The sequence below is a fragment of the Phascolarctos cinereus genome, unplaced genomic scaffold, assembly GCF_003287225.1.
Source record: "Phascolarctos cinereus isolate Bilbo 61053 unplaced genomic scaffold, phaCin_HiC Scaffold_2;HRSCAF=192, whole genome shotgun sequence".
Classification (NCBI taxonomy): Eukaryota; Metazoa; Chordata; class Mammalia; order Diprotodontia; family Phascolarctidae; genus Phascolarctos; species Phascolarctos cinereus.
This window is the reverse complement of record NW_027555625.1, coordinates 49,981,037-50,004,137: the sequence shown is the minus strand read 5'-3', so window position 1 is coordinate 50,004,137 and position 23,101 is coordinate 49,981,037. Positions and strand designations below refer to the sequence as shown.

General features: G+C 48.4%; 1 protein-coding gene and 1 long non-coding RNA gene across 3 annotated transcripts; one reads left to right on the top strand and one right to left on the bottom strand.

Annotated features, from left to right (window-relative positions):
- Window positions 1-2,971: 2,971 nt before the first annotated feature.
- On the bottom strand, window positions 2,972-5,231 carry LOC110210288 (uncharacterized). The gene is made up of 3 exons (XR_013484299.1): window positions 4,930-5,231; window positions 4,380-4,664; window positions 2,972-3,206 (listed from the first exon to the last, which is right to left on the bottom strand). It is a non-coding gene; the product is annotated as an uncharacterized LOC110210288 (long non-coding RNA).
- Window positions 5,232-5,321: 90 nt separating this feature from the next.
- On the top strand, window positions 5,322-22,728 carry CDK10 (cyclin dependent kinase 10). Of its 2 annotated transcripts, none has more exons than XM_078149376.1 (14): window positions 5,322-5,468; window positions 8,105-8,177; window positions 9,207-9,278; window positions 10,683-10,785; window positions 11,001-11,082; window positions 11,958-12,025; window positions 12,683-12,735; window positions 12,927-12,996; window positions 16,669-16,728; window positions 19,311-19,434; window positions 19,605-19,744; window positions 20,606-20,658; window positions 20,878-20,994; window positions 21,304-22,728. In XM_078149376.1, the coding sequence occupies exons 1-13, from the start codon at window positions 5,382-5,384 to the stop codon at window positions 20,988-20,990; spliced, it is 1,098 nt and encodes a 365-aa protein (XP_078005502.1). In that variant the 5' UTR covers window positions 5,322-5,381; the 3' UTR covers window positions 20,991-20,994; window positions 21,304-22,728. The 2 variants fall into 2 exon arrangements, with proteins under 2 accessions (XP_078005502.1, XP_020844773.1); XM_020989114.2 differs by having other exon boundaries at window positions 5,323-5,468; window positions 21,138-22,728.
- The last annotated feature ends 373 nt before the right edge of the window (window positions 22,729-23,101 follow it).

Here is a 23,101-nt window from a genome sequence, read left to right as displayed (position 1 = left end):
AATGTAAATGTATAGCCTATATGAGATTGTGCGCTGTCTTGGGGAGGGTGGTGGGGAGGAAGAGGGAGAAAAATTTTAAACTCAAAAGCATATGGAAGTGATTGTTGATAAATCAAAATAAACTAATAAAATTTTTTTTTTAAAAGTCCATTCATGGCAGTGCTTCATGTCTGGATCTGTTGGTGTTTGCCCAAGCTCAGGGACCATCAGTTCCAGAAGGTGAGCGCAAAGGATTGTTGTTATGCCAAGCTCAGGGCACAGCTTTCTTGCAGAGCCACAGTTCTAGAAAACATGGAGTTTCCTAATATCTTGACATTGCTCACACAGCCAGTATGTGTCAGACACAGGAATGCAAGTCTTCTTGGCCAGCTCTCTAGCCACTATCCCAAAGTCCTCAGGCCTAGGAAATTATCAGAGATTAAATGGAGAGAAAAGAAAAGTAAGCAGTAGTCCAAAGCGAAGGCTTTATACTAGTAAAGAAAGGAGGAAAGTCATTTTTTGTTTCCCTCTGAACAAAATGGTAGCTTGAAATCTCAAGATGAGGTTGTATACCCCACTTCTCTAGTCCTTCCTCTGCCAACATGAAGGGGCAAGGGAAAGAGGAGAGTTCTATTCTTCCTCACTATGAGGTTTCCAAGCTGCCTAGCTTGGAAAGTTTCTGCAAGAGCTGGGGCTGTAGTTATAGCTAGGCTTTGCTGCTGTCCATTCGAGATAGAGACCACATCTTAGACCAGCATGAAGCTTAAACCCCAATCTGTGCTGCCTCTCCTAATAGCTACATGCCCACAGTCCCATAAATCTAGTGATGTGCAAATGCAAGAAAGCTTAAACATCTGTGGATCTTTCCATTCCTCCCTCCACAGCTGGTTCTGTAGCACAATAGGCCAGCTTTGCTTTGGGGGAGAAAGGATTACAACAGGATGATAATCCTCCTATAAATATATGTATGTATATATAAATATATATATATGTGTGTGTATATATATACATATATATGTGTGTGTGTGTATATATATAAATATATGTATATATACACACACACACATATATATGTATGTATGTATATATATATATACATGTATGTGTATATGTATATATATACACATATATGAGGTTACCCTGCCTGCTTCCCCACGCAAGGGATGAGGGTTCCCCAAAAGGCTTCATTTTAACTCTAATGGGGGTTTAGCATGTGTGGAAATATCATTGGCTTGTCAGGTGACATGTCCATGTGAAAGACTCTAGAGCGCTGCTTACAGGAAAATTGATGATGTGGCAGGGAAGTCCGTGGAAAAGACTGGAGCATCTATGGATAATCTGGAACCAGTTCTGATTGTTCTACCCCACATGTGGTTGGGAAGGACCTTTATCCATTGGCTGCATAGCTGGAATTGCCAACATCTTCCAAAGAGCCTGAGCCAACATTTGCTATCTCTTTGCTACGTCTGATCTGGGGAAGCAAAGTTAACTCCTTCATTACAGCTTCTCTACAGAGACCAGGAAGTAAGGAGGAAGGCCTTAAGCACTCTTTCCCTCTCTGAGGCTGGATGACCCCCTGAGAAACAGGCCTGGGTCTGATGGGGTACTTGGGTGCTTCTGCTTATACTTGGACCCCAATTTCTCCCTAGTCTCAGAAACATTGTCTCTGACAACCACTCCCCAACCCAAAGACACTGTGCCTAGCAGTTATTCACGCATGGGCCCCAGCACGATCCTTATCTCTCTCCCTGGTGCAGCTACACAGAGCTGGGCGAGAGAGTGCTGGGCTGCTCAGGCCCCAGCCCTCAGATCATGTCTCTGGAAGCCTCCCAATTCCTTAGTAAGTTCCTGTCTTGTGCGAAAGCTTTCCCTTGTTGCAGAGCTTTCTCTTATCAAGACAGAGGGAGAGGGGTACCTTGCCCAGCCCAAGGAGTTTTGTTCTTGGCCAGCCCAAGGATTCTTCCTCCTGCCAGACTCCCAAGATCCATACCTCTATCATCTCCCTCCCTGTTCAGTATACTCCCTGTACTTCCTCATCCATAACTCCCAAAGACACCTGGACCTTTAGGTTACCTCATCAGTGTCCCTGGCATTCCTTTCCCATGCCCTTTTCCATATAAACCCTAGCTCCATCCTCAGTCTCTTGAAGGTTCCTTAAGAATCCTTGCCCACTGAAAAGCATAATAATAAATCTTTGCCACCTTGACTTAAAGAATGCTTGCATCTGTGAATTCATTCCAGACAACCCGGTCTTTGAGGGCTCTCAACCTCTCAGACCTCAACAGGTCCTTGGTCTTTTTCTTCATTCTTTTCTGTTCAAGGTGCAGGGAGTAAAGTCTCTGACCTCAAGGGTTTCAAAGGACATTAGCATGAGCCACAGGAATCCGGAAGTCCAAGAATCCATGCTGATGGTTGCAGCCAGATCAGCCTCAGTGTCCTAAGCACAGAACATCTGGAGTAACCTTTGGAACTCCGGGACAGCAGAAGCCATATCTGTTTTATGACCATGGCACCTCTGAATGGGGATTTGGTGGGACCAATGTTAAGTAGGAAATGAGCTAAGTTTCAAGCCTAATAATCTCTCCCACCCTCCCTAGAGACTAAAGTGCTATAGGGGTAATTATGCTCCTCAAGGTGTTGGGGAAAATGTTGGAACATTTGTTATTGCTACATTTTTGAAGAAAATAGCCATTTGCAAAAGATATTTGATGTTAAGCAATCAAATGGAACTGAGATGCTGGTTGGTAAGCACCTAAAATTAGGGGGAACACAGCCAACAGAAGAATCAAGCTAATATCAGAGAAGCCCCAACCCCCTTCGGGGTTACCTGAGAACTTTGGTTAGGGGTAGAGGGGAGAAAAAGGGAGGCATGTATCATGCCTACATAACCAAGAACATTCTTCCAAGCCCATATATTCCAGGAAACAGAAGAAGAAAAATGTCTACCACAATGGCAAACACCACAAATGCTTTATAAACATTTAATGTTGTCTTCCTCCTCACATGGTTGGATCAACAGCACAGTGATACTCAATCAATAAACATTTATGTGGCAGGCTCTTGACTGAGTCCTGGGGATACAAATACAAAAAACAAAGACAGTCCCTGGCATCAAGAAGCTTACAATCTACTGGCAGAAGACCACATACAAAAAGAAGCTGATGAGGTAGAGTCCTGAGGCTTATGGGATCTTGCAGGATGATGAAGTTTCCCCAATAGTAGGTTTCCTGAGGCATGGTGAAAAAAGTCAACAAACAGTTGTGTGCAGGTACAAGCTTTAGGTTGGACAGCTTCCCTGCCTTCAAGGATCTCACAGTCTAGTAGGGATATTTAACATAGTCATAAATAGCTATACTGCACAATACTACACGGTAAAGCATAATGTAAGTATGAGAGAGAAGGCTTTTGCCAGCCAGAGTGGGAAAGGGAAGCCTTTCCTGGAGGTGACATTTAAAAGTATGGTTAGGAATTCAGTAACCAAAAGTGAGACAAAGGGGCCAAACGTAGGGAAAAATTTGAGCAGAGGCTCAGTGTTGGGAGGAGAGAGGGCTTGGGGTTGGGGTAGGAGGAGATGGGCAGGAATAGTCAAAACTGTGCACTATGGTTGGAAGGTATGGTTTGCAGGAGTCATATTGAGATAAGACCAAAAAAGTCAAATGCCTCTAAATTACGGGAAATCATGGCAGCCAGAGGAAACAAAAGGGAGCTTCTGAAAGTTTTTGGATATTAACTCCTTTGTTTAGTTTAAGTCAAGAGAGCAAGCATTTATTAAGTATATGAGTCAGAAAAGAAAGACATTCTCTGCCCTCAAGGAGCTTACAGTCTAATGAGGGAAAGATAACCATATAAAAGGAAACTGAAGGGGGTAGGGGAGATGGAGACAGCAGTACCCTCCCATAGGTTGAAGGAGCAAATGTGGCTCTTTCCTTAAAATGGAGGGGCTGGAAAAAAGTGATAAAGGGGCTAAAGGCGAGAAGGACTATTCCAGGGTGAGAAGGCTGCTGAATCAAGGTGGAGCCCCATAAGACCTTGTCAGAACCTATTTCTCCAGCTTCATTAGACATTTCTCCCCTTCTGGCATGCTAGGATGATTCAACCAAAGTAGATTCCCCACCCTGAGTTACACAGGACACTCAATCTCCCTTCACTCCACCACCCTTCTGATCTTACTTGTCACTGCTTATACCTATCTTAGATATAAGAAGCTAAAAAGAAAATCACTGATCATCTATTGAACATGTGATTTTGTTATTTTTATGTCACGTGTCCCACCCTCCCCAACATGGTGTAGTAGGGGGCAAATATGACATAAAAATAATAATTCAAAATAATATGTTAAATAGACAACGAGTAACTTTTCTTTTGGGGGCTGCTAGATCGCCCAGTGGATATTTTTGTACCTTTGTATTGATGGTCCACCATGCCTGGTGTGCATCTTCACTCCCTCCAACTTGCATGCATACAGGCCCTGTCTCTTCCTTTGAGATGCACCATCTTCTGCCTGAAGACTTTTCATGCTCCTCACTGCTAGTTTCCTCCCTTCCAAACAATTTTGCTGCTGTTATTATTTAGTTGTTTTTCAGTCGTATCTGACTCTTCAAAGTGACCCCAATTGAGATTTTCTTGGCAAAGAGACAGGAGTGGTTTCGCATTTCCTTCTCCAGCTCATTTTACAGATGAGGAAACTGAGGCAAACAGGGTGAAATGATTTACTTCAGGTCACACAGCTACTAAGTAGGCTAAATTTGAACTCATCTGATTACCAGCCCTTCACTCCATCCACTATCCTACCTAGCTGCCCCTACTTTGTACTTTAAGGTGTCCCTAAAGTCTTAGTGCAGTTTTAAGCTATTAAAGCATAAAACTCTGTATACTTTGCATATATTCGTATTTATTCGCTTTATATGTTATTTACCTATGTTTGTATAGTTGTATAGGTACTTGTCTTACCCCATTAAATTTCGGATAGGAATTGTTTCATTCCTTCTGCTCGTATTCTCAATGCATGGCACACAGCAGGCTTTTAATGTTTATTGATTGGATCCCCAGCGCCCGGCGAGGTGCCTGGAACACAGTAGGTTCTTAATAATTCCTTGTTAATTGACTAATTATTCTAACAGCCTAGTGCAAAGCGGATAAAGTTTCACTTCCCCAGTACATAAATAGGCCACCGCGTTGATGAACCTTGGCCTACCACCACGACTCCAGTGGACCCACCATAAACATGTTCCCGAGTCAGGGCAAGCCTAACCGGAAACTTAGAACCCCTCCAGCTCCTCCCTAGCAACCGTTGCTAAGGGAAGGCGTGGCCCTCGGAGGAAGTCGACTCTACGCCTGCGCGATACTTTCTTCGACCCCAGGCGCCTGCGCATGCTTGGAGGGCGGAAGACGTGGACTGCAACATGGGGGATCCCGAGCCAGAATCGGAGCAGATTCGCCTGAAGTGCATACGGCAGGACGGTTTCTTCACGGTGCCTCCGGAGGACAGGGTGCGTGTGTGTGGGATATCATGCGGGCCGGCGCTGCTTTCCCTCAGCCTGCCGCCCTGTTGGGTGTTGGCTTGTGCTTCCTTGGCAGAACTACAACTCCCAGAGTTCCTGTCGGCAGGCGCGGGGAGTTGGGGGGATCGCGTCAATTTCCCGCGGAAGCAGTGTAGTAAAGATTGGACCCTCCCTCTCCCTGAAAACCACCTCTTTTTTTACTCCTAGAAATAAATTATAAATTTTAAAAAACCATCCCTGGTCTTTATTGATCATCTAAGGCCAATTCTCCACATTTTACACAGGGGGAAATTGAGGCCCAAAGGGGGAAGGGCATATGGGAGGAAGCAGGACTAGAACTCTGGTCCTGGTCTTCTAATCCATATCCCTTTCCACTATGCCAGGTTGCTGTTTTAAAAAAATATAGATATTGTTTTGCATAATTTCACATGTGTAGTTGAGATTATTGTTTTTCTTCTCAATCGGTGGAGGAGGGACCAGAGGGAGAGAATTGAGAGCTCAAAAAATTTTAAAGTATAGTTATATATTTATCTTATGTATAATATATTATTATATGTTATATATAATTTAATACATTAAGTATCATACATATAAATAGATTTATGGAGCACATTGTTTTCAGACCTCTCAACAGAAAGCTACATTCAGGCCCCTGTGGAAATGAGGCCATGTGGGCACGTGTGTCCTGTTTCCTTCCCCAAATACTTTTTTTGACAGGACTAGAGAGGTTCCAGCTGGAATTGGGAATGTGAATTTGGGTGGGCTTTATTCTATGGACCAAGCAGCAGGGAAAAGAAATGAATCCAGTTCTGTTCAAGAGCATTTATTAAACACCTGCAGTGCACAGAGCAGGATGCTACCAAAAATTAAAAAGTTAAGCAATGAATTCAGTCCCTGCCCTAGTATAGTTTATAATCTTGAGGTATCAGGATTTGAGTGGCTGGGATCTATGACTCCTCTTACAAAAGAGATCTGCGACTCTTTTGCAACTCAGAATTGTCCAGGACCACAAAGAGACAGAGGAAGGCTGTCTCTAAGGCCAAAAGAGAGGTTTTAGAGCTAAATGAAAAGTTTTGTTCAGTAATTTCAGTTGTGTCTAACTCTGTATGACCCTGTTTGGGGTTTTCTTGGCAAAGATACTGGAGTGGTTTGCCATTTCGTTCCTCCATTCCTTCCTGCCATTCCTTCTCCAGCTCATTTTACAGATGAAGAGACTGAGGCAAGTGGGTAAAGTGACTTACCCAGGGTTATACAGCTAGTGAGTGTCTGAGGTCTGATTTGAACTCAGGTCTTCCTGATTCCAGGACCAATGCTGTATCCACTGGGCGATCTAGTAGGCCAAAAAGAAAAGTTATTCGTTGTCGGTTTAATATATTATTGAATTATTATTTTTATGTCATATTTGCTCCCTACTATACCACATTGGGGGGTGGGGGACATGTGACATAAAAATAACAAAATCACATGTTCAATAGATGATCAGTGATTTTCTTTTTAGCTTCTTATATCTAAGATAGGTATAAGCAGTGGTAGGTAAGATCACAGTGGGGAAGGTAAAAAGCCAATACAGCCTGAAGTGGTCAGAGGCTTCACTGAGGAAATTGTCTTTGGATTTGACTTTAAAGAAAAGGTAGGAATTCAGCAGGGAAAATGGCATCCCAGGCATAGGGAACATGGTAAACAAAGACACAGTGGTTGAACAGTGTGATGGATGTCCTGAGCATATTTGGCTGGATTGTATGTAGAAAAGAACATGATAAAGAACATGAGATGAATGTGAAAGTAAGTTATGGTAACACTGGATTGTGGAGGGCATTGAATGCCAGGCTTAACAAATCTTCTCATCTATAGTTGTCAATCCCCAAGGAGAATAGGCAGCTAAGTTCAGGGCTATATAGGTCTCAATAGAAGCTATACCTGGAACACCTTTTCCCTAGGCTCAGATGGGCTGATTTTTGGCAGGATTTGCCAAGGGAAAGAGCTGGAAATGTTTTTTGTTTGTTTGCTTGCTTTTGGAGGCAGTCAAGGTTAAGTGACTTGCCCAGGATCACATAGCTAGTGTCTGAGGCTGGATTTGAACTGAGGTCATCCCGACACCAGGACCTATGATCTGTCCACTGTGCCACCTTGCTGCCCTGAGATGTTTTGATTCTTACCTCTAAAGGGAAATACCAGCCTGTGTATTCATGTTCCAGACAGGATAACTATCTTGTCAGATTCTTAATATGTGTAATCGTTTTATTTCTGATTTGTTGTAGATTCAGGTGTGAATTGGGCTAGGTGATCTCCAAATTTGAGATTCTATTGTATTTGGCAACAGGCTAGCCTTCGATTATTCTATCTAGTAGCATACCCTGGATTCCTTTACTTGTAATGAGGGTCCCTTGGCCAACTTTTTCTGGCATTTTATTTTTGTTTTGTCGGTCCTTCTGGTACCCTCCAGCCCCAGTACTGACCTGCTGCTGTGCCCTGCTTGGCTGAAAGGTAGCCTTACTTTAACAGGATCACCATAGGAGAAGGCAAATGAGACTTGCACTCTGAATGAGCTACTCGGGTGTTTACATTGTCCATTGAGTATTATTGGCTGTTCAGATGAGCTACCACCTCTTCCTCTCTACTTGCAGCTGGGACAGTGTCGGAGCGTGAAGGAGTTTGAAAAGCTGAATCGGATTGGGGAAGGCACCTATGGCATTGTGTGTAAGTATGGGCTCACTGTTGGCCAGGAGTCCGGCATGGAGACCTGTAAACTTTGTTACCTCAGCAGCTCTCCGTCTAGATGAGAGAGCTAAGCAGGGTTGGGATGGAAAGGGGAGCTGTTACTGGTGTTGGCTGGGCTAGCAAAGAAGACAGCCAGAAGGCCGGAGTTATGAGAGCGAAGAAGAGTACGTGTTGGGGGAAAAGATCATCCTGGACTCTTGAGTCTCACTTCCCCTGCCCCCTGACATCTGATCAGTTGTCCAGTCTTGTCAGTTCTTCCTCCACATCTCTCCACTCACACCACCAGTACCCTAATTCAGACCCTTAGCACCTCTTGTCTGGACTGTTACAGCATCTTCATTCAGTCTACCTTTCCCTTCTCTAATCCAGCCTTAGTTCAGCTGCCAGTCCCCAAAGCAAAGGTCTGACCATGCCAGTGCTTGCCGAAGAAGCTTCAGTGGCTCCATGTTACCTCCAGGATCAGACTCCTCTGTTTGCCATTTGGGGGCCTTCACCCTCTCTCTCCAGCCCGTCTTCCCAGGCTGGTTGCCCACAATTTCCCTTCCTGCATTCAGCATTTCAGCCAGACTGGTTGCTTGCTGTTCCCCTTCTGGGACCCTCTGTCTCCTGTTCCATGATTTTGCATAGGCTGCTGCCTGTACATGGGATGCTCTCTCTCTGCGCTTCTCCTTGACAGCCCTACTTCCCGTTAATGTCAACTCAAGTGCCATTGTGTATAAGAGGCCTAACTGTTGGTGCCTTCTCTCCTCCATTACTTTCTATTTATATGTGTTTATCTGAGTGCATGTCATCTCCCCAGTAGAATGTTAGGCCACTGAGGGCAGGACTGTTTCATTCATGTCTTTGAATCCCCTGCTCCTAACAAATAGCAGGCACTTGCTGGCTTGGCGTGAGTCCCGATGAGAGATGCAACATTCCAATGTCCCTGGTGGTATCTGTGTTAGAACAGGTTAGGAGAGTACTCAGGGCTGTGGCTTTGTGTTTCCCATGGGTCTGTTGCCATTCCAGATCGGGCCCGAGACACCCAGACAGATGAAATTGTGGCCCTGAAGAAGGTTCGGATGGACAAGGAGAAGGATGGTGAGGTGGGGTGAATGGTTGCCAGAGACCTACTCAGTGCCTTCAAGGGAAACATAGGAATGAGGCTGTTTTAGAAATACAAAGCATCTGTGCTTCTAATTGGGAGCCAACATCGAATAGTCCTGAAAAATCCTCAGTAAGAGGGAGGTGATGCAACGAGCCCTGGGCAGAGAGTCTAGACACCAGATCTAACTTAGCCATATTTATAGGAAAAGCAGAGTAGATTAAGAATATTACTTGCTATTCTAAAAGCCAGCCTCTTTGTTATATGTTCATTTGCTTACATAAACAATTAAATGATGTAGGGTAGGAGACCTTAAGATGATAGAATTCAGAGAATTCAAGAAGTTATTTAGTTCATTTTGCTGCCTCCAGGCAGAACTGCATTTAAATGGAGAATTTATGTTCCACATTGTTTCTGCAAGGATCCAAGCTCATCAGTTAACACTCTTCCATTGACAGTTGTGACAGAGTTCAGAAGTTGATTGGAACAAAATGTCTACTACTGTAATCTTCACTCCAAATTAAATCAGTTTCCTTTTTTTCCCCAGGAATATGCAACATGTGATAGCTTATCTATTTTTTAAAAAAGCATCTGGAAAGTCTTATAAAGTTTCGTGTTTGGCTCTAGTTAATTTATCTTAAATGTTTATCACTGAAAAATTTCTCAAGTTGATCTTCTAATCCCAGCTAATTAGCTTTTTGAGCCAGCATCAGTCACTAAATGTCTCAGAGTGTAATAGGGCCTGCCTGCCAACCACACACAGTTGTGAAGTTCAAATTCAGCACTCTGCAAACTGTGAAATGCTGTGCTGAGCTGAGGGCCAGTCATACATCGAGCATTGGTGTTTGACTTAGCTGCCAGGTGTTCTTTGCCAATTAATTTATTTTTAATTTTTGACTAGGTAGAGGCCATTCCCTGACTCAGTTCTTATTAAGCCTTAATCACTGAAAGGCGAAGCCTCAGTCCAACTGACCTGGGAAAGACCTTAGCTTAAAAAGGCCAAGGCCCCCCACTTCATCCTGGGCCATCTCTAGTCTCTCTGATCTGTATCTGGCCACTGGGCCCAGGCGGCTCCGGAGGAGAGAGTGAGACTGGTGACTCTGCACAGCCCTGCCTCACTTACATCCAATTCACTTGCATGTCGTGGCATCACCCTCTGAGGTCCTGGTCCTCTTCCACAATGAAGGAGAAACAGTAACAACTTGAGACAGGGAGGATTCAACAAAACACAGGTTCCCTCGGTAGAGGATGAGGAGGGAGGGCCTCCACTCCAGTCTCAGGAGGGGCTGTGTGAAGCTTGTGTCGTTGCCCAGCCGGGAGCTAGGAGAGAGGCGGGGCTCAGGAAGGGGAGGTTTGTTGCGCACGGCCAGCGGCCCGAGTGTATCGTTTCCTTGGGGCAGGGATCCCCATCAGCAGCCTCCGGGAAATCACATTGCTCCTTCGGCTTCGTCACCCCAACATCGTGGAGCTGAAGGAGGTGGTTGTGGGAAACCACCTGGAGAGGTAAACACCCCTGGTCATCCTTACCCCTGGGGGTACAACACCCCACCCCTCCCCCATTCCCTGCTCAGTCCTGCTTTCTGCTCCCAAGCTGTGATTTTTCCCTTCCTTCTTCTCTCTTTGCTTTCTTTGACCCTCAGCCTTCTCTCTCAAGGGTTGGCCCTTTAGAAGGACAGAGTGGCATCAAGTCACTGTGTCCCCTTTTGTCTCTCTTCCAGCATCTTCCTGGTGATGGGTTACTGTGAGCAGGACCTTGCCAGCCTCCTGGAGAACATGCAGACACCCTTCTCAGAGGCTCAGGTATGTGTGGGCTCTGGTCACCTTTATTCTTGGTGTTAAACCTTCTTCTGCTTGCTCTGCTAGTGACTGGGGCAGAACCGTGCACCTTGGGGAAGCCTGTGCCTCCCTGGAGAGTTCATTCACTTCGGATAGCCAACAGGCATTAAGTGCCTACTGTATGCTAGGCACCAGACATACAAAGAAAAAAAAAACCATCCCAGTCCCTGAACCTAAGGAGCTTAAATTTGTATTGAGAGAAAGCAGATATGAACACAGATAAGCCAATGTAAGGTATATACAATGTAATTTCCAGGGGAGAAGAAAGTAATAACTGGGGAAATCAAGGTAGGCTTCTTGTAGTAGGTAGCCTTTGGCCTGAGCCTTGAAGGAGAAGGATTCTAAAGGCAGCTGACTGGTGGGACTTGTACCTTTAGAGATGCAGGAAGAATTTATCCAGTCATTGGACAAGTATTTATTAAGTAATTTGCATGGGACCTTATAGGGAGTTGGTGGGGGGGGTTCAGAGACAAAGGGGAAAGAGTCCCACCTTAAAAGAGCTCACCTTCCAAGGGCTTTAGAGAGCGTTCACTGAATTGACTGAACCGCCATATTCTTCTTTGATGGTTCCTGTTCTTTTCCCCATTGCGGCCCCTTATTCTCCTTCCTTTCCTCTGGTCCCTGGCCACTGTCCCTTTAGATATCACCTGTAGTTCTCTAGCTGGGCAGTGTGGGAGTTATCAAGTGGCCCAGAGCCCAGTGTTAGGGCAGAGCATGAGGATCTTCCCTCTTCCTGTGACCGGGAGCCCTTCCTCAAGCCCCCAAAACGACTGACCTGCAGCTCTCTGAGGTGGACTTGTTATCATTCATTGGCTCTTTCCCTATTCTCACTCTTACAGGTAAAGTGTATCATTTTGCAAGTCCTCAAGGGCCTTCAATACCTGCACAAAAACTTCATCATTCACAGGTGAGGGGCAGGGGAAGGCTGAGAGGTCTGTAGGAGGCAGGTTCTAGAAGGAAAGGGTGTGAAGACCTAGACTTAGACAGACTCAGCTGGAAGAGTATTGGAATCCTGGGTGGATTCCCTCCCTCCTCCACCACGATGGTGATCCAAATGTAGGCAGGGCTTCTTAATCTTACTTATGTCGCAAACCCTTTGGGTAGTCTGGTGAACCCTGTGGAACCCTTGTCAGAATAATGTTTTTAAAGGCATCACATACATAACATTACAAAGGAAACCAAATATATTAAAATACTGCTATTAGGACAGCTAGGTGGTGCAATGGATAGAGCACCGGGCCTGGAGTCAAGAGGACCTGAGTTCAAATCCAGCCTCAGACTAGCTGTGTGACCCTGCACAAGTCACTTAATCCCAATTGCTATCCCCCTAAAAAAAGAAAGTTATCAAAATATTTCAAAAAACAAGTTCACAGACTCCAAGTTAAGAACCATTGATCCGAGGAATAGACAAATAGAGACCAGCTCCAAGCCAAGAGCCAGGTGCCTTCACATCTTCAGCCCGGAGGCCCCAACGCTTGAAAGGGCCATCCTTCTCATCTTGGACCGGTCACTGAAATTGGCTTCCCTGGGCATGACTAACTGGTGTCTTTTCTTGCCGTGACAGGGACTTAAAGGTTTCTAATTTGCTTATGACAGATAAGGGCTGCGTTAAGACAGGTGGGTATCTGTATGTTTCCCTGGAACCATGGGGTGGGTGTGTGTGTACACATGTAAACACCTGAGCCTCTCAGACATTGGCATCCCCCTGGCGTTCTGTTTCTTTGTTTCTTGTGCACCAAGCAAGAAGTTACTGAACGCTTGCCAAGCACTTAACTCCTCTGTCACATTTCTGTCCCCTTTTTTGGCAGCTGATTTTGGCCTGGCTCGGGCTTATGGTGTTCCTGTGAAGCCAGTGACCCCCAAAGTGGTCACCCTCTGGTGAGTCAGCCTTGAAGATAACTTCCCACTCCAGAGTCTAGGAGAGGAGGGGTAATGGGAGAAAGGGGAAGGGAAGGGAATGAGCATTTCTGTGGTGCCTACTGTGTGCCTGGTATTATCTCATTTGATCCTTACAACAACCCTGTGAGATTGGTGCTATTGTGATCCTTAGTTTTACAGTTGAGGAAACTGAGGCAAACAAAGGTTAAGTGACTTGTCCAGGGTCACATAGATAGTGTTTGAGGGGGAAAGGCTGCTTTCTGGACTTCTCTGAAGGCCTGTTTCCAACTGGGCCGGTCACGTTCCCCCAGACAGGCCATATACTGGAGCTGAAAATGTCAGAGGACTTGGAAGGGCATGCAGATTCAGAGATTCTGGGATTGCCATTGCATACAAAAGTCTGCAGGGCCATTTGCAAAGGCAGAGCAGGTCTACACGACAGAGAAGACTAGCTAGTCATCAGGGTTATCTTCTGTTAATCCAAGTAGAGGTCAGTGAATTGTCTGTGCTGTGGGGTGAGCCAGCCCAGAACCTGTTGGTATTTACCCTGGAAAGGGTCTTGGCAAGGAAAAAATCACGTAAACAGACCAAAAGTTCGGTCTCATTAACAGCCACGGGGAGCTGGTTTTTCCTAGTAATATATTTTTCAAGATTTGTGCCCCATCATCCTCTGAAAGGAGTTGGGATAGGTACTTCTCTGGTCATGCCTGAAGTTGGCCAAGATTGGGGGCCCTCTGCACTGTTGCTGTGGCCACCACCCTTCGTGGGCTCTTGGGGGGAGAGTGAAGTAAGCATAGCCAGTACGCCACCATCTTTGTATGGGAGGTGCACCATTTGGCTCTAAGCTGAGCCCGCGTGGGTGGCTGATGGGCTTGTAAAGAAAATCATCTGGGGGGGGCAGCTAGGTGGCACAGTGGATAGAGCACTGGCCCTGAAGTCAGGAGGACCTGAGTTCAAATCCGGCCTCAGACCAAACACTTGGCACTTACTAGCTGTGTGACCCTGGGCAAGTCACTTAACCCCAATTGCCTAAAAAAATAAGAAAATAAAAGAAAATCATCTGGGTAAGAAGATTCTGCAGCAGCCATGCTCATTCTTCCTCCTCCTGGGAGTGGCCAGTGCCTTGTTTACAGGGCCAAAGGAGAGACACTTGATCAACCCTCTCTAATGGATAGGTAGATTAAAGCAGATGAATCAGTCAACTAATAAACATTTATTAAGTGCCTACTATGTGCCAGGCACTGGGCTGAGCCCTGGTGATACACAAAAGCTACAAAAGATTGTCCCTGCCCTCAAGGAGCTTACAGTCTAATGGGGGAGACAACACACAAACAAATGTGTACAGAGCAAACTTATATACAGGACAAATGGGAAATAATTAAAAGAGGGAAAGCACTAGAATTAAGAGGGGTCAGAGACGGCTTCCTGCAGAAGGTGGGATTTGAGTTGGGACTTAAAGGAAGCCAGGGAGGTCAGGAGGCAGAGCAGAGGAGGGAGAGCATTCCAGGCATAGAGGACAGCCAGAGAAAATGGCCAGAGCTGAAACGGAGGGTCTTGTTCATAGAACAGCCAGGAGGCCAGTATCACTGGACAGAAGAGTCCCTGATGGGGAGTAAGGTGTCAGAGGACAGGAAAGGTGGGAGGGGGCTGGGTCATGAAGGGCTGTGAATGCCAGACAGAGCACTTCGCATTTGATCCTGGAGGCAATAAAAGTTACTGTTTATTGAGCAGGAGTGACAGGATCAGACCTTTGCTTTAGGAAAATCACTTTGGTGGCAGAGTGGAGGGAGACTTGAGGTAGGCAGAGCCACCAGCAACTATTGTAATAAGCAAGGTGGGACATGATGAGGGCCTGCACTGGAGTGATGGGGAAGGGGCCAAGAACAGGGCCTGTTTGAGAGGTGTCACAAAGGTCAAATCAATGGGCTTTGGCAACTGCTTGGATGCAGGGTTGGGGGGTGAGAGAGAGTGAGGAGTCCAGGGTGGCTTCTAGTCTCTGAGCCTGAGGGACTGGGACGGTGGTGTTGCCCTCTACAGGAATAGGGAAGGTGAGGGTTGGGGGGAGGGTTCCATTTTGGACATGCTGAGTTTAAGATGTTTACTGGACACCCAGCTCCAGATGTTTGAAAAGCAGTTGGATATGAGACTGGACGTCAGCAAAGAGATCGAGGCAAGATAGGTAGATCTGTGAATCAGCAGCACAGAAATGGTAATTAAATCCATGGAAGCTGAAGAGAAGAGAGAGCGCAGGACAGAACCATGAGGGACACCTGTGGTTAGAGGGTGTGATCTGCAGGAGGATTCAGCAAAGGAGACAGAGAAGGAGCAGTCAGAGAGGTTAGGAGAACCATGGAGGGGGGGATGTCCTGAAAACCTAGAGGGAAGAGAGTATCAAGGGGGAGAGAGTGATCAGCAGTGTCAGAGGCTGCAGAGAGGTCAAGGAGAATGAGGACGGAGAAAAGGCCACTGAATTTGGCAGCTAAGAGATCATTAGTAACTTTGGAGAAAGCAGTTATCGGTGGAATGATACGGTCAGGAGCCAGATGGAAGGGAGTGAGAAGGGCGAAAGTGGAGGTACCTACTGTAGATGACCTTTTGGAGGAGTTTAGCTGCAAAGGGCAGAGGAGATGTAGGACAGTCGTTAGCAGGGATGAAAGGACTGAGGGAAGTTTTCAGAATGGGGGAGACATGGGCATGTTTGTAGATAGGGAAGGAGCCAGGAGAGTGGGTGGTATTGAAAGTAAAAGTGGGGATGATGGAGTGTGTTGGAGAAGAGATGGGATGGAAAGGGATCACTTGAACAAGTAGAGGGGTTAGCCTTGGTGAGGAGTAAGACCACTCCATCATGTCAGACGAGTGAAGGAAGAGAGAGTGTCCAAAGGCACTTGAGTGATAGGAGATGAGAAGAGGGAGGTCACATTGAACATCATCATGGTTTTCTGTAAAATGTGAGGCAAGGTTCTCAGCTGAGACAGTCATGGGAAAGGGAGCCCTGGGAGCCTTGAGCAGGGATGAAGTTTGGAAGAGCCACTGTGGAGAATGGGAGAGGGAGTTGATAAGGGGGGTATGGTAGGATTGCCCAGTGGCAGTGAGGGCCTGGTTGAGACTGTGTAACATAAATTCGTTCTGGGCCAATCACAACAGGTGCACTTCTTCTCCATCTTCATGCAGTAGCTCATGTATAGGAGTGAAGGAGATAAATGGTGGGAATGGTCCAAGGTTGAGGCTTGGCTGGGTGTAACAGGTGATAGGATAAGAGGGTCAGGGCTTCAAGAGAGGAGAACAGTAAAGATTTGAAGTGGGTCACCAAGGAGCCAAGATGGGGAGAAGAGAGAGTGATCCGTGAGAATGGGGGAGGGAAGGTCATGGGAGGATAAAGAGTAAGGTTACATAAGGGCAGGCAGAGGGAGAGGCGACAAGCTGATAGATCATGGTCAGGTAAGGGGATTCCAGAACACCTGAACATCCGTGGATGATGAGCCGACCCGTGGTGTGACCGCTTTTGTGTGTGGCTGAGGGAGAGCTCATGGGAGGTGAGTAGCTTGAGGGTATGAGGGAGAATCAGTGGACAGGTTGAAGTCCCCTGATGTGAGAGCAAGAGTTGGGGAGATGACCTATGACCCTCCAAGGAAGAAGTGATCTGAGTATGGGTTATTTTCCTTCATTGCACAGGTACCGGGCCCCCGAACTCCTCTTGGGAACAGCAACCCAAACTACCAGCATCGACATGTGGTAAGGAGTGTCCTTTTCCTGGAAAGTCTTGGGGTGGGAGGATGTTTGCAAGACCTGGCTGGAAGAGTTGCTACTTTTCCCCATCCCAGTTCCCAGTGATCCAAAAGGTCAGTTGAGCTGTCCTGTCTATGCTGTGTTGGGGCACAGTCCAGGAAGATAATACTCGAATATGAAAACATGGGTAGAAAATGGTGGAATGCTATCTGATCAGTTGGGAGTGAGGGAGGGAATACATTGAAGATGAGAAGACTGGCCTTTACCTGGTGAGGGTGTCCCTGCCAGAGAGAGGCCGGGGCACAGCCCTCCACATCTCCAGGCCTTTAGGCTGTCAGCCCCCATGCCTGGAAGGTTCTCCCTCCTCACCTCGGTCACTTGGACTCTAGCTCCCTTCAGATGGTGCCTCCTACAAGAAGCTTGTCCTGATTCCTTCACTTAATGTTCCCCACCCCCAGAATTACTTTGTTCAACATACAGGGCATCCCAAAAGCCTCACAACACTTTGAAGGTTTTCTTGGGGGACATTGCGCATGTATATGCGTGGCCGTGTTTGAGGTTATTTCTCTCTGTATGTGTTGTCTCCTCCAGTAGAATGTATGCCCCTTGAGGGCAGAGATGGTTTCATTCAGTAATATAGCCAGTGAGTAAAAAGCCCATTTGACTCTTTGAAGTCAGAAAAAGACCAGAATAATTACTAACCCACTTTGACACTTGGAGTTCTCAAAGCATTAGGAGGGGAAATGGGGCTTCCTTGGCCACTGGAAGGTGACCAAAGAGCTGTTTTTGCACTGAGGAAGACGAGCTTGAGTTGTAAGGAAAAACTTCTCACCACTCAGAGCCATCCCAGCATGGAGTGGGCTAACCTCTGGAGGTGGTAGCAGGTCTTCCTTCTTTGGAGATCTTCCAGCAGAGTCACTCAGTCAGCAAGCATGTATTAAGCACCCACTGTGTGCCAGGCACTATGCTAAGCACTGGGGATACCAAGAAAGGCAGAAGATTGTGCCTGCCCTCAGGGAGCTTACAGTTTAACGGGGAGATAACATGGAAATGACTCTGGCCCCACAAGATCTAGACAGGCTGACTTGGAGATCCTTCCAGGGGAAGGCACTCAAATTAAGGGGAATTGGGAAAGACTTCTTGGAGAAGGGAAGAGTTTAGTTGGGACTTGAAGGAAGCCAGGAGACCAAGGTGATGGAGAGGGTTCTAGGCGTGGGACATGGCTGGTGGAAACGCCCAGAAGAGGGAGATGGAGGGCTGTGTGTGAGGAGCAGGAAGGGGCTGGTGTCACTGAATCATGGTGTCCAGGGAGGGCTGTAGAGGGAGCGGGAAGACTGAAGAGGTGGGATGGGGCAGGTTAGGAAGGGCTTGACATGCCAAACAAAGGAATTTCTGTTTGATCCTGGAGGTGATTAGGAGTCACTAGAGTTCACTGAATGGGGGTTGACATGGAAGATCACTCTGACAGATGAGTGGAAGATAGGTGTGTCCTCCTTCTTGGGGAGGGACTTGGAGGATGGAGACCAACCATAAAGCTTTTGAGGTGGTCCAGATCAGAGGCGATGAGGGATAGCATCAGGGTGGCAGCACGTACAAGAGAGGGTGTGAAGGGAAGCAGCCAGTAGACAGTGGAGAAGATGGAAGAGGCAGTCCACTGGAGAAGAAAGGATGGAACGAGTCAGTTACGCGTGTAGAGGGAAGGGAAGTGGCCACCCTCTTCATGTGAGACAGGTGAAGGAGGTGGTGGCAGAAGGAATCTAAGTGATCAGGCCAAGAGAAGAGGGAGCTCTAGACAGATGACCCCAGTGTTTTCAGTGAAATGTGAAGCACAGTTCTTAGCTGAGAGGGTGGGGAAAGGGGAGCTAGGGGAGACTTGAGAAAGGGTGAAAACACTGGTGAGTGGAAGAGTCAGTTAAGGAGGTATGAAAGGGTTGCCTTGTTCCAGTGAGGGCCCAGCTGATGTCATATAATAGATTTGTTGTGGACCGACCGGTCAGTGTGGTTGTGTGATTTCCTCTAGCTTTGTTCAGCAGAATGTGAGAAGGGGTGAAGGCAGCAGATGGTGGGAGAGATCCAAGGTTGAAGCTTGGCAGGGCAAGATTGGTGATACAAAGGGGTAAGGAACTCAAGAGAAGAGTGTAGGGTTGAACCAGTTCACCAAGGCATCAGGATGGGAAAGGGAGATGAATGTAGGCAGTGCATAGGTGATGGCCAGGGAAAGAACTGAGGGCTCAGGGATTGAAGGTCACAGTGCATATGAAGAACAGGGTTGGGGGTTGCAAGGCTGAGGGAGATGTGGCCAGATGAGGGAGCACCATAGCTCACGAACACAGAGAGGCTGTGGGGATGCTTGTTCAGGGGTGGGTCAGATGAGATGGCCATTGATGTCCCTTCCCCATTCAAAATTCTGAAATTGACATCTGGTTCCCAGGCCATGCTCTGCCCGCCCCTTTTGCCCCTACCTACTGGGGAACTGAGGAATTCCAGAAGTGACACCCATTGCTTCAGTGCCCCAGCCCCTTGGGCACACTGAGGCACCTCGGGATGGAAGTGTCTGCTTCCTGCTTCCTGCCCCTCTTTTCCTCCAGGGCCGTGGGCTGCATCTTGGCTGAGTTGTTGGCTCACAAGCCCCTCCTCCCAGGCAGTTCTGAGATCCACCAGATTGACCTGATCGTGCAGCTGCTTGGGACACCCAACGAAAACATCTGGCCGGTGAGTGCCTTGGAGCCAGGCTGCCCAGTCCCCTGGAGCTGGCCCAGGCCTCTTCTCACTCCTGTCTCTGCTCTTCTCTCTCCTCTCAGCTTGGAGCCAGGCTGCCCAGTCCCCTGGAGCTGGCCCAGGCCTCTTTTCACTCCTGTCTCTGCTCTTCTCTCTCCTCTCAGGGCTTTTCCAAGCTGCCTCTAGTCAGCCAGTATAGCCTGAGGAAACAGCCATACAACAACCTCAAACACAAGTTTCCGTGGCTCTCTGAGGCAGGCTTACGTCTGCTCAACTTCCTCTTCATGTATGACCCAAAGAAAAGGTACCCAGGGCTCTGACCGACAGGGTGGGGCTGGGGGAAGAATCAGGCCCCGCTGGAAGCCGGTGTCTGTTCTCGGGCCCGTGCAGGCACATGACGCTTTTGGCTTAGTCTGCCTCCCCCCCCCCCGAGAGCTGGTCTGCTCTGAGAGTCTGCCTGCGCTCGGGTATCTGCCCCCTGTAAGGATGCAGGGCATTGCCCCGACTCTCTGGACAGCACTGGCCAATCCGCCACGTGGGAAGGGCCGACCCCTAGATACCTGCATGCATAAAAGCGGTCTGGGCTGGAGCATTTGCCCCCTGTAAAGGTGCAGGGCATTGCCCCAACTCTCTGGACAGCACTGGCCAATCCACCACGTGGGAAGGGCCGACCCCGAGATAGCTGCATGCATAAAAGCGTTTGCCCCCTCTTCCTTTCTCCTGATGGGCTCCACATCCTTTTGTCACATTCCTAAGCAGCAGATCTTGCCTGTTTGTTGCTGGAACGTTTAGGCTGGCCAGGGATCATCCTTGGTTTCTGCCCCACAGAGTCGTACGTCTTCTGCCTACTCTGTGTGTTTACTCTTTGGCTCACGGAGACCCAGAAGCTCCTGTTTTCTTCTCATTATCAACAGCCTCCCTCATTGCTCTGTCTTTTGGGTGTGGGGAAGTGTGTTGAGGCCTTTGGGTTGGGAAATGGAACACTGCCCATCACCAGAGGCCCTAAGTTAGTCAGAGAGCCATTTTTAAACAAGACTTTATACCCCCCAGGGACAGGGACGATGGTAGTGCCCAGCCCAGCTCCCTGCACGCAGTAGGCACATGATAAATGTTTATATTTGCCATGGCATTACTTCTCCTTGACAAGCTGGTGGGTTCTCTCTAGGGCCACAGCTGGGGACTGCTTGGAAAGCTCCTACTTCAAAGAAAAGCCGTTGCGTAAGTGCCCCCGCCTTGGGCCCGGTCGTCCTGCCAGAGCCTTGGGGGGGTGGGAAGTCACTGTGCCAGTCCTGGGAGCAGCCAGGATGAGGTGCTGTGCGTGTGCCCAAGAAGTGAATGCCTGGGAGTCTGGGTGGCTGAGGAGTTGGGGAAGTGTGGGGGCAGGGGAAGCCATCCAGAGCCCTAGCCCAGGGAGAGCAGTTTTCTCTCTGCCCACAGCCTGTGAGCCTGAGCTCATGCCCACCTTCCCACATCATCGGAACAAGCGGGCAGCCACAAGCACCACCGCCAACATGGGGGCAGAGAGCCAGGGCAAGCGCAGCAAGCCCTGAGGCGGTAAGAGGCCCCTTCTCATCCCATTGGGTTCGTAAAGGAAGTCACTGAAGGGGGAGCAAAAGGGCAGGCAGCCCACAGGCCTCGGTGGGCTGTGCTGCCAGCCTCCAGCTTAATTTTGCCCACCCCCCCTTCCAAAACCACAGGCCGGGGACAGAAGCAAACTAGTGGCTTTAGAGCTGCCCTCCACTCGCCGTCCTCCTTCCTCTTCGGCTTCTGGGGCCCTCTCCCAGACTCTGGGCTGACCAGAAATAGGAGCTGCATCCTTGGAGGAGGTCACAAGGTCAAGCTCTCCTCATTCCTCTGCCTTAGGGGAGGTCAGGGACGGGGTCAGATTATTTCATTCTGCCTCAGTTTCCTCTCCTCTGAAGCCCACCTCAGCTGCTTTGAAGTTCTGAATTGTCCTCAAGGTCGCCGTGGCAGGTCCCCAAAAGCCAGAACCGGAGGAGCCGACTGGACTGGACTGTGGTCTGAGAGCCGGCCTGGCACAGTGTGGATTGGCCAGCCAACCAGTAATGAGTGTTTTCAGCCATGATAACTTAGGAAGACTTTCTTCTAACGGGTGGCAGGATCACAAGTCTGCCCCTGCACTGATGAAATCAGAGCTCTCTGAAGCAGGCATCAGCCTCTGCCGTGAGGCCGGCCCAGTCTTCTCACTGAAAAACAAGCAGAACTCCCTGGGTGGGTGATGGAGCCAGCTTGGCTGGCATGAAGAGGTGGGGGACTCAAGCAGCTGTTTGGCTCCTGGGACGTCCCAGCTTTTGCTCCAGAGCACTTGGGAGGCTCCAGGAACCTCCTGGAGTGTCCGGGAGGGCAGCCTCGCTCATCACATTTGGTTTCCAGTTCTCTGGGCCTAGCACACCACAGGGGGTGCAAGGACATTCTACTCATTTTCCTTCTCCTTCAGGTCACACCCTCAGTTGTGGTGTTAGGGCAAGGGATTATATTAATGCTTCCTCTGCCCTTTGCCCTTCTTAGCTTCTCATTCAGTAAAAATTGCCCCCTTTTTTCAGGTGGATCAGGGAGGCTGAGGCACCAGGTAGGCAGAATTGGGTGAAGATTGATTTGTAAGTAGTCCAGTGAGTGCTGGCCAGATACCTGCCACCATCCCACTGACAACGGGCGGCTCCTAGGACTCACCTCAGGGGGCCTTAGCAGACACCTCCCAGACTTTCTCTGGCTTTCTGCTCAGTGCTCCAGCTGGCAGTAATGAGGCTGGAACAGGGAGAGAATTTGGTTTTCCCCACCTGGAAGACAGACACAAGGTTTGGGGAGGGAAAGGAAGAATGGGCTGGAGAGATCTTTCCATGTTCCAGTCAGATCTTACCTGCTTCCTTCTTTGCAGGAGGTGAGATCTAGCAGGGCTCTGTCCTATGGAGTGGGGGGAGAAGCCCCCCCCCCCAATTCAGCCACCTGATGGTCAGAGACAAAGCTGTAAGCACTGGGGCTGTGTTCGGCCCTGATGCCGAGCTCCCTTCAAGGGAAGGGCCTCAGGAGGTCTGGATGTCATTAGAGCCTAAGATCCAGTCGTATCCTGGTGTAAAGAACCCTGTGTGGAGTCCCTCAGCAGCCCTTCATGCATGTGACCAGGAACTCTGGGGACTGATGGGGGGTAGAGACAGCCTCCTGTCCTGGAGGAGCCAAAGTCACACCCTCTGTAAGAGGGTGCTTGGGGGAAATGGGTTTGTTCAAACGCAGCTTTTGAACAGCGTTTTAAAGACTAGTCTTTGAATGCTACTCCTGGTGTTTGGCTTTGTGAAATGGACTGTTCTGGAGAATAGCTGGGAAAGGGGGAGCTAAGGGGGTGGAAGGGAGTGGGCAGGAAACACCAGAGTGGGAGGGAAGAGAAAGGAGAGAAAATTGCCCTGTTTGCCTTTTGCTTTCCAGTGAGAGCACTGAACAGTTCCTACCATCTAAACTGGGGTGTCAGGGAGGGAGCGGGAAAGAAGCATCTCCATGCCATTATTGAAGGCCCCATCCTGTGATACCCCTGTAAGACAAGGCCTGGGGAGAAGTTTTCCCACCCCTTGTGAGAAGCACTGCCCTGGCCAGCCCCTCCCTTTAGAGGATTGGGCCGGGGGGTGGAGCTTCCCATCTCCTCCCCTTCTCC

What these genes read in the sequence shown, in the direction of transcription:
- CDK10 (XM_078149376.1), top strand. Translation starts at nt 5,382, where the DNA reads ATGGGGGATCCCGAGCCAGAATCGGAGCAGATTCGCCTGAAGTGCATA. An exon ending in CCCAAAGTGGTCACCCTCTG is followed by an intron (nt 12,997 to 16,668) that starts GTGAGTCAGCCT and finishes TTCATTGCACAG; the next exon opens with GTACCGGGCCCCCGAACTCC. An exon ending in ATGTATGACCCAAAGAAAAG is followed by an intron (nt 19,745 to 20,605) that starts GTACCCAGGGCT and finishes GGTTCTCTCTAG; the next exon opens with GGCCACAGCTGGGGACTGCT.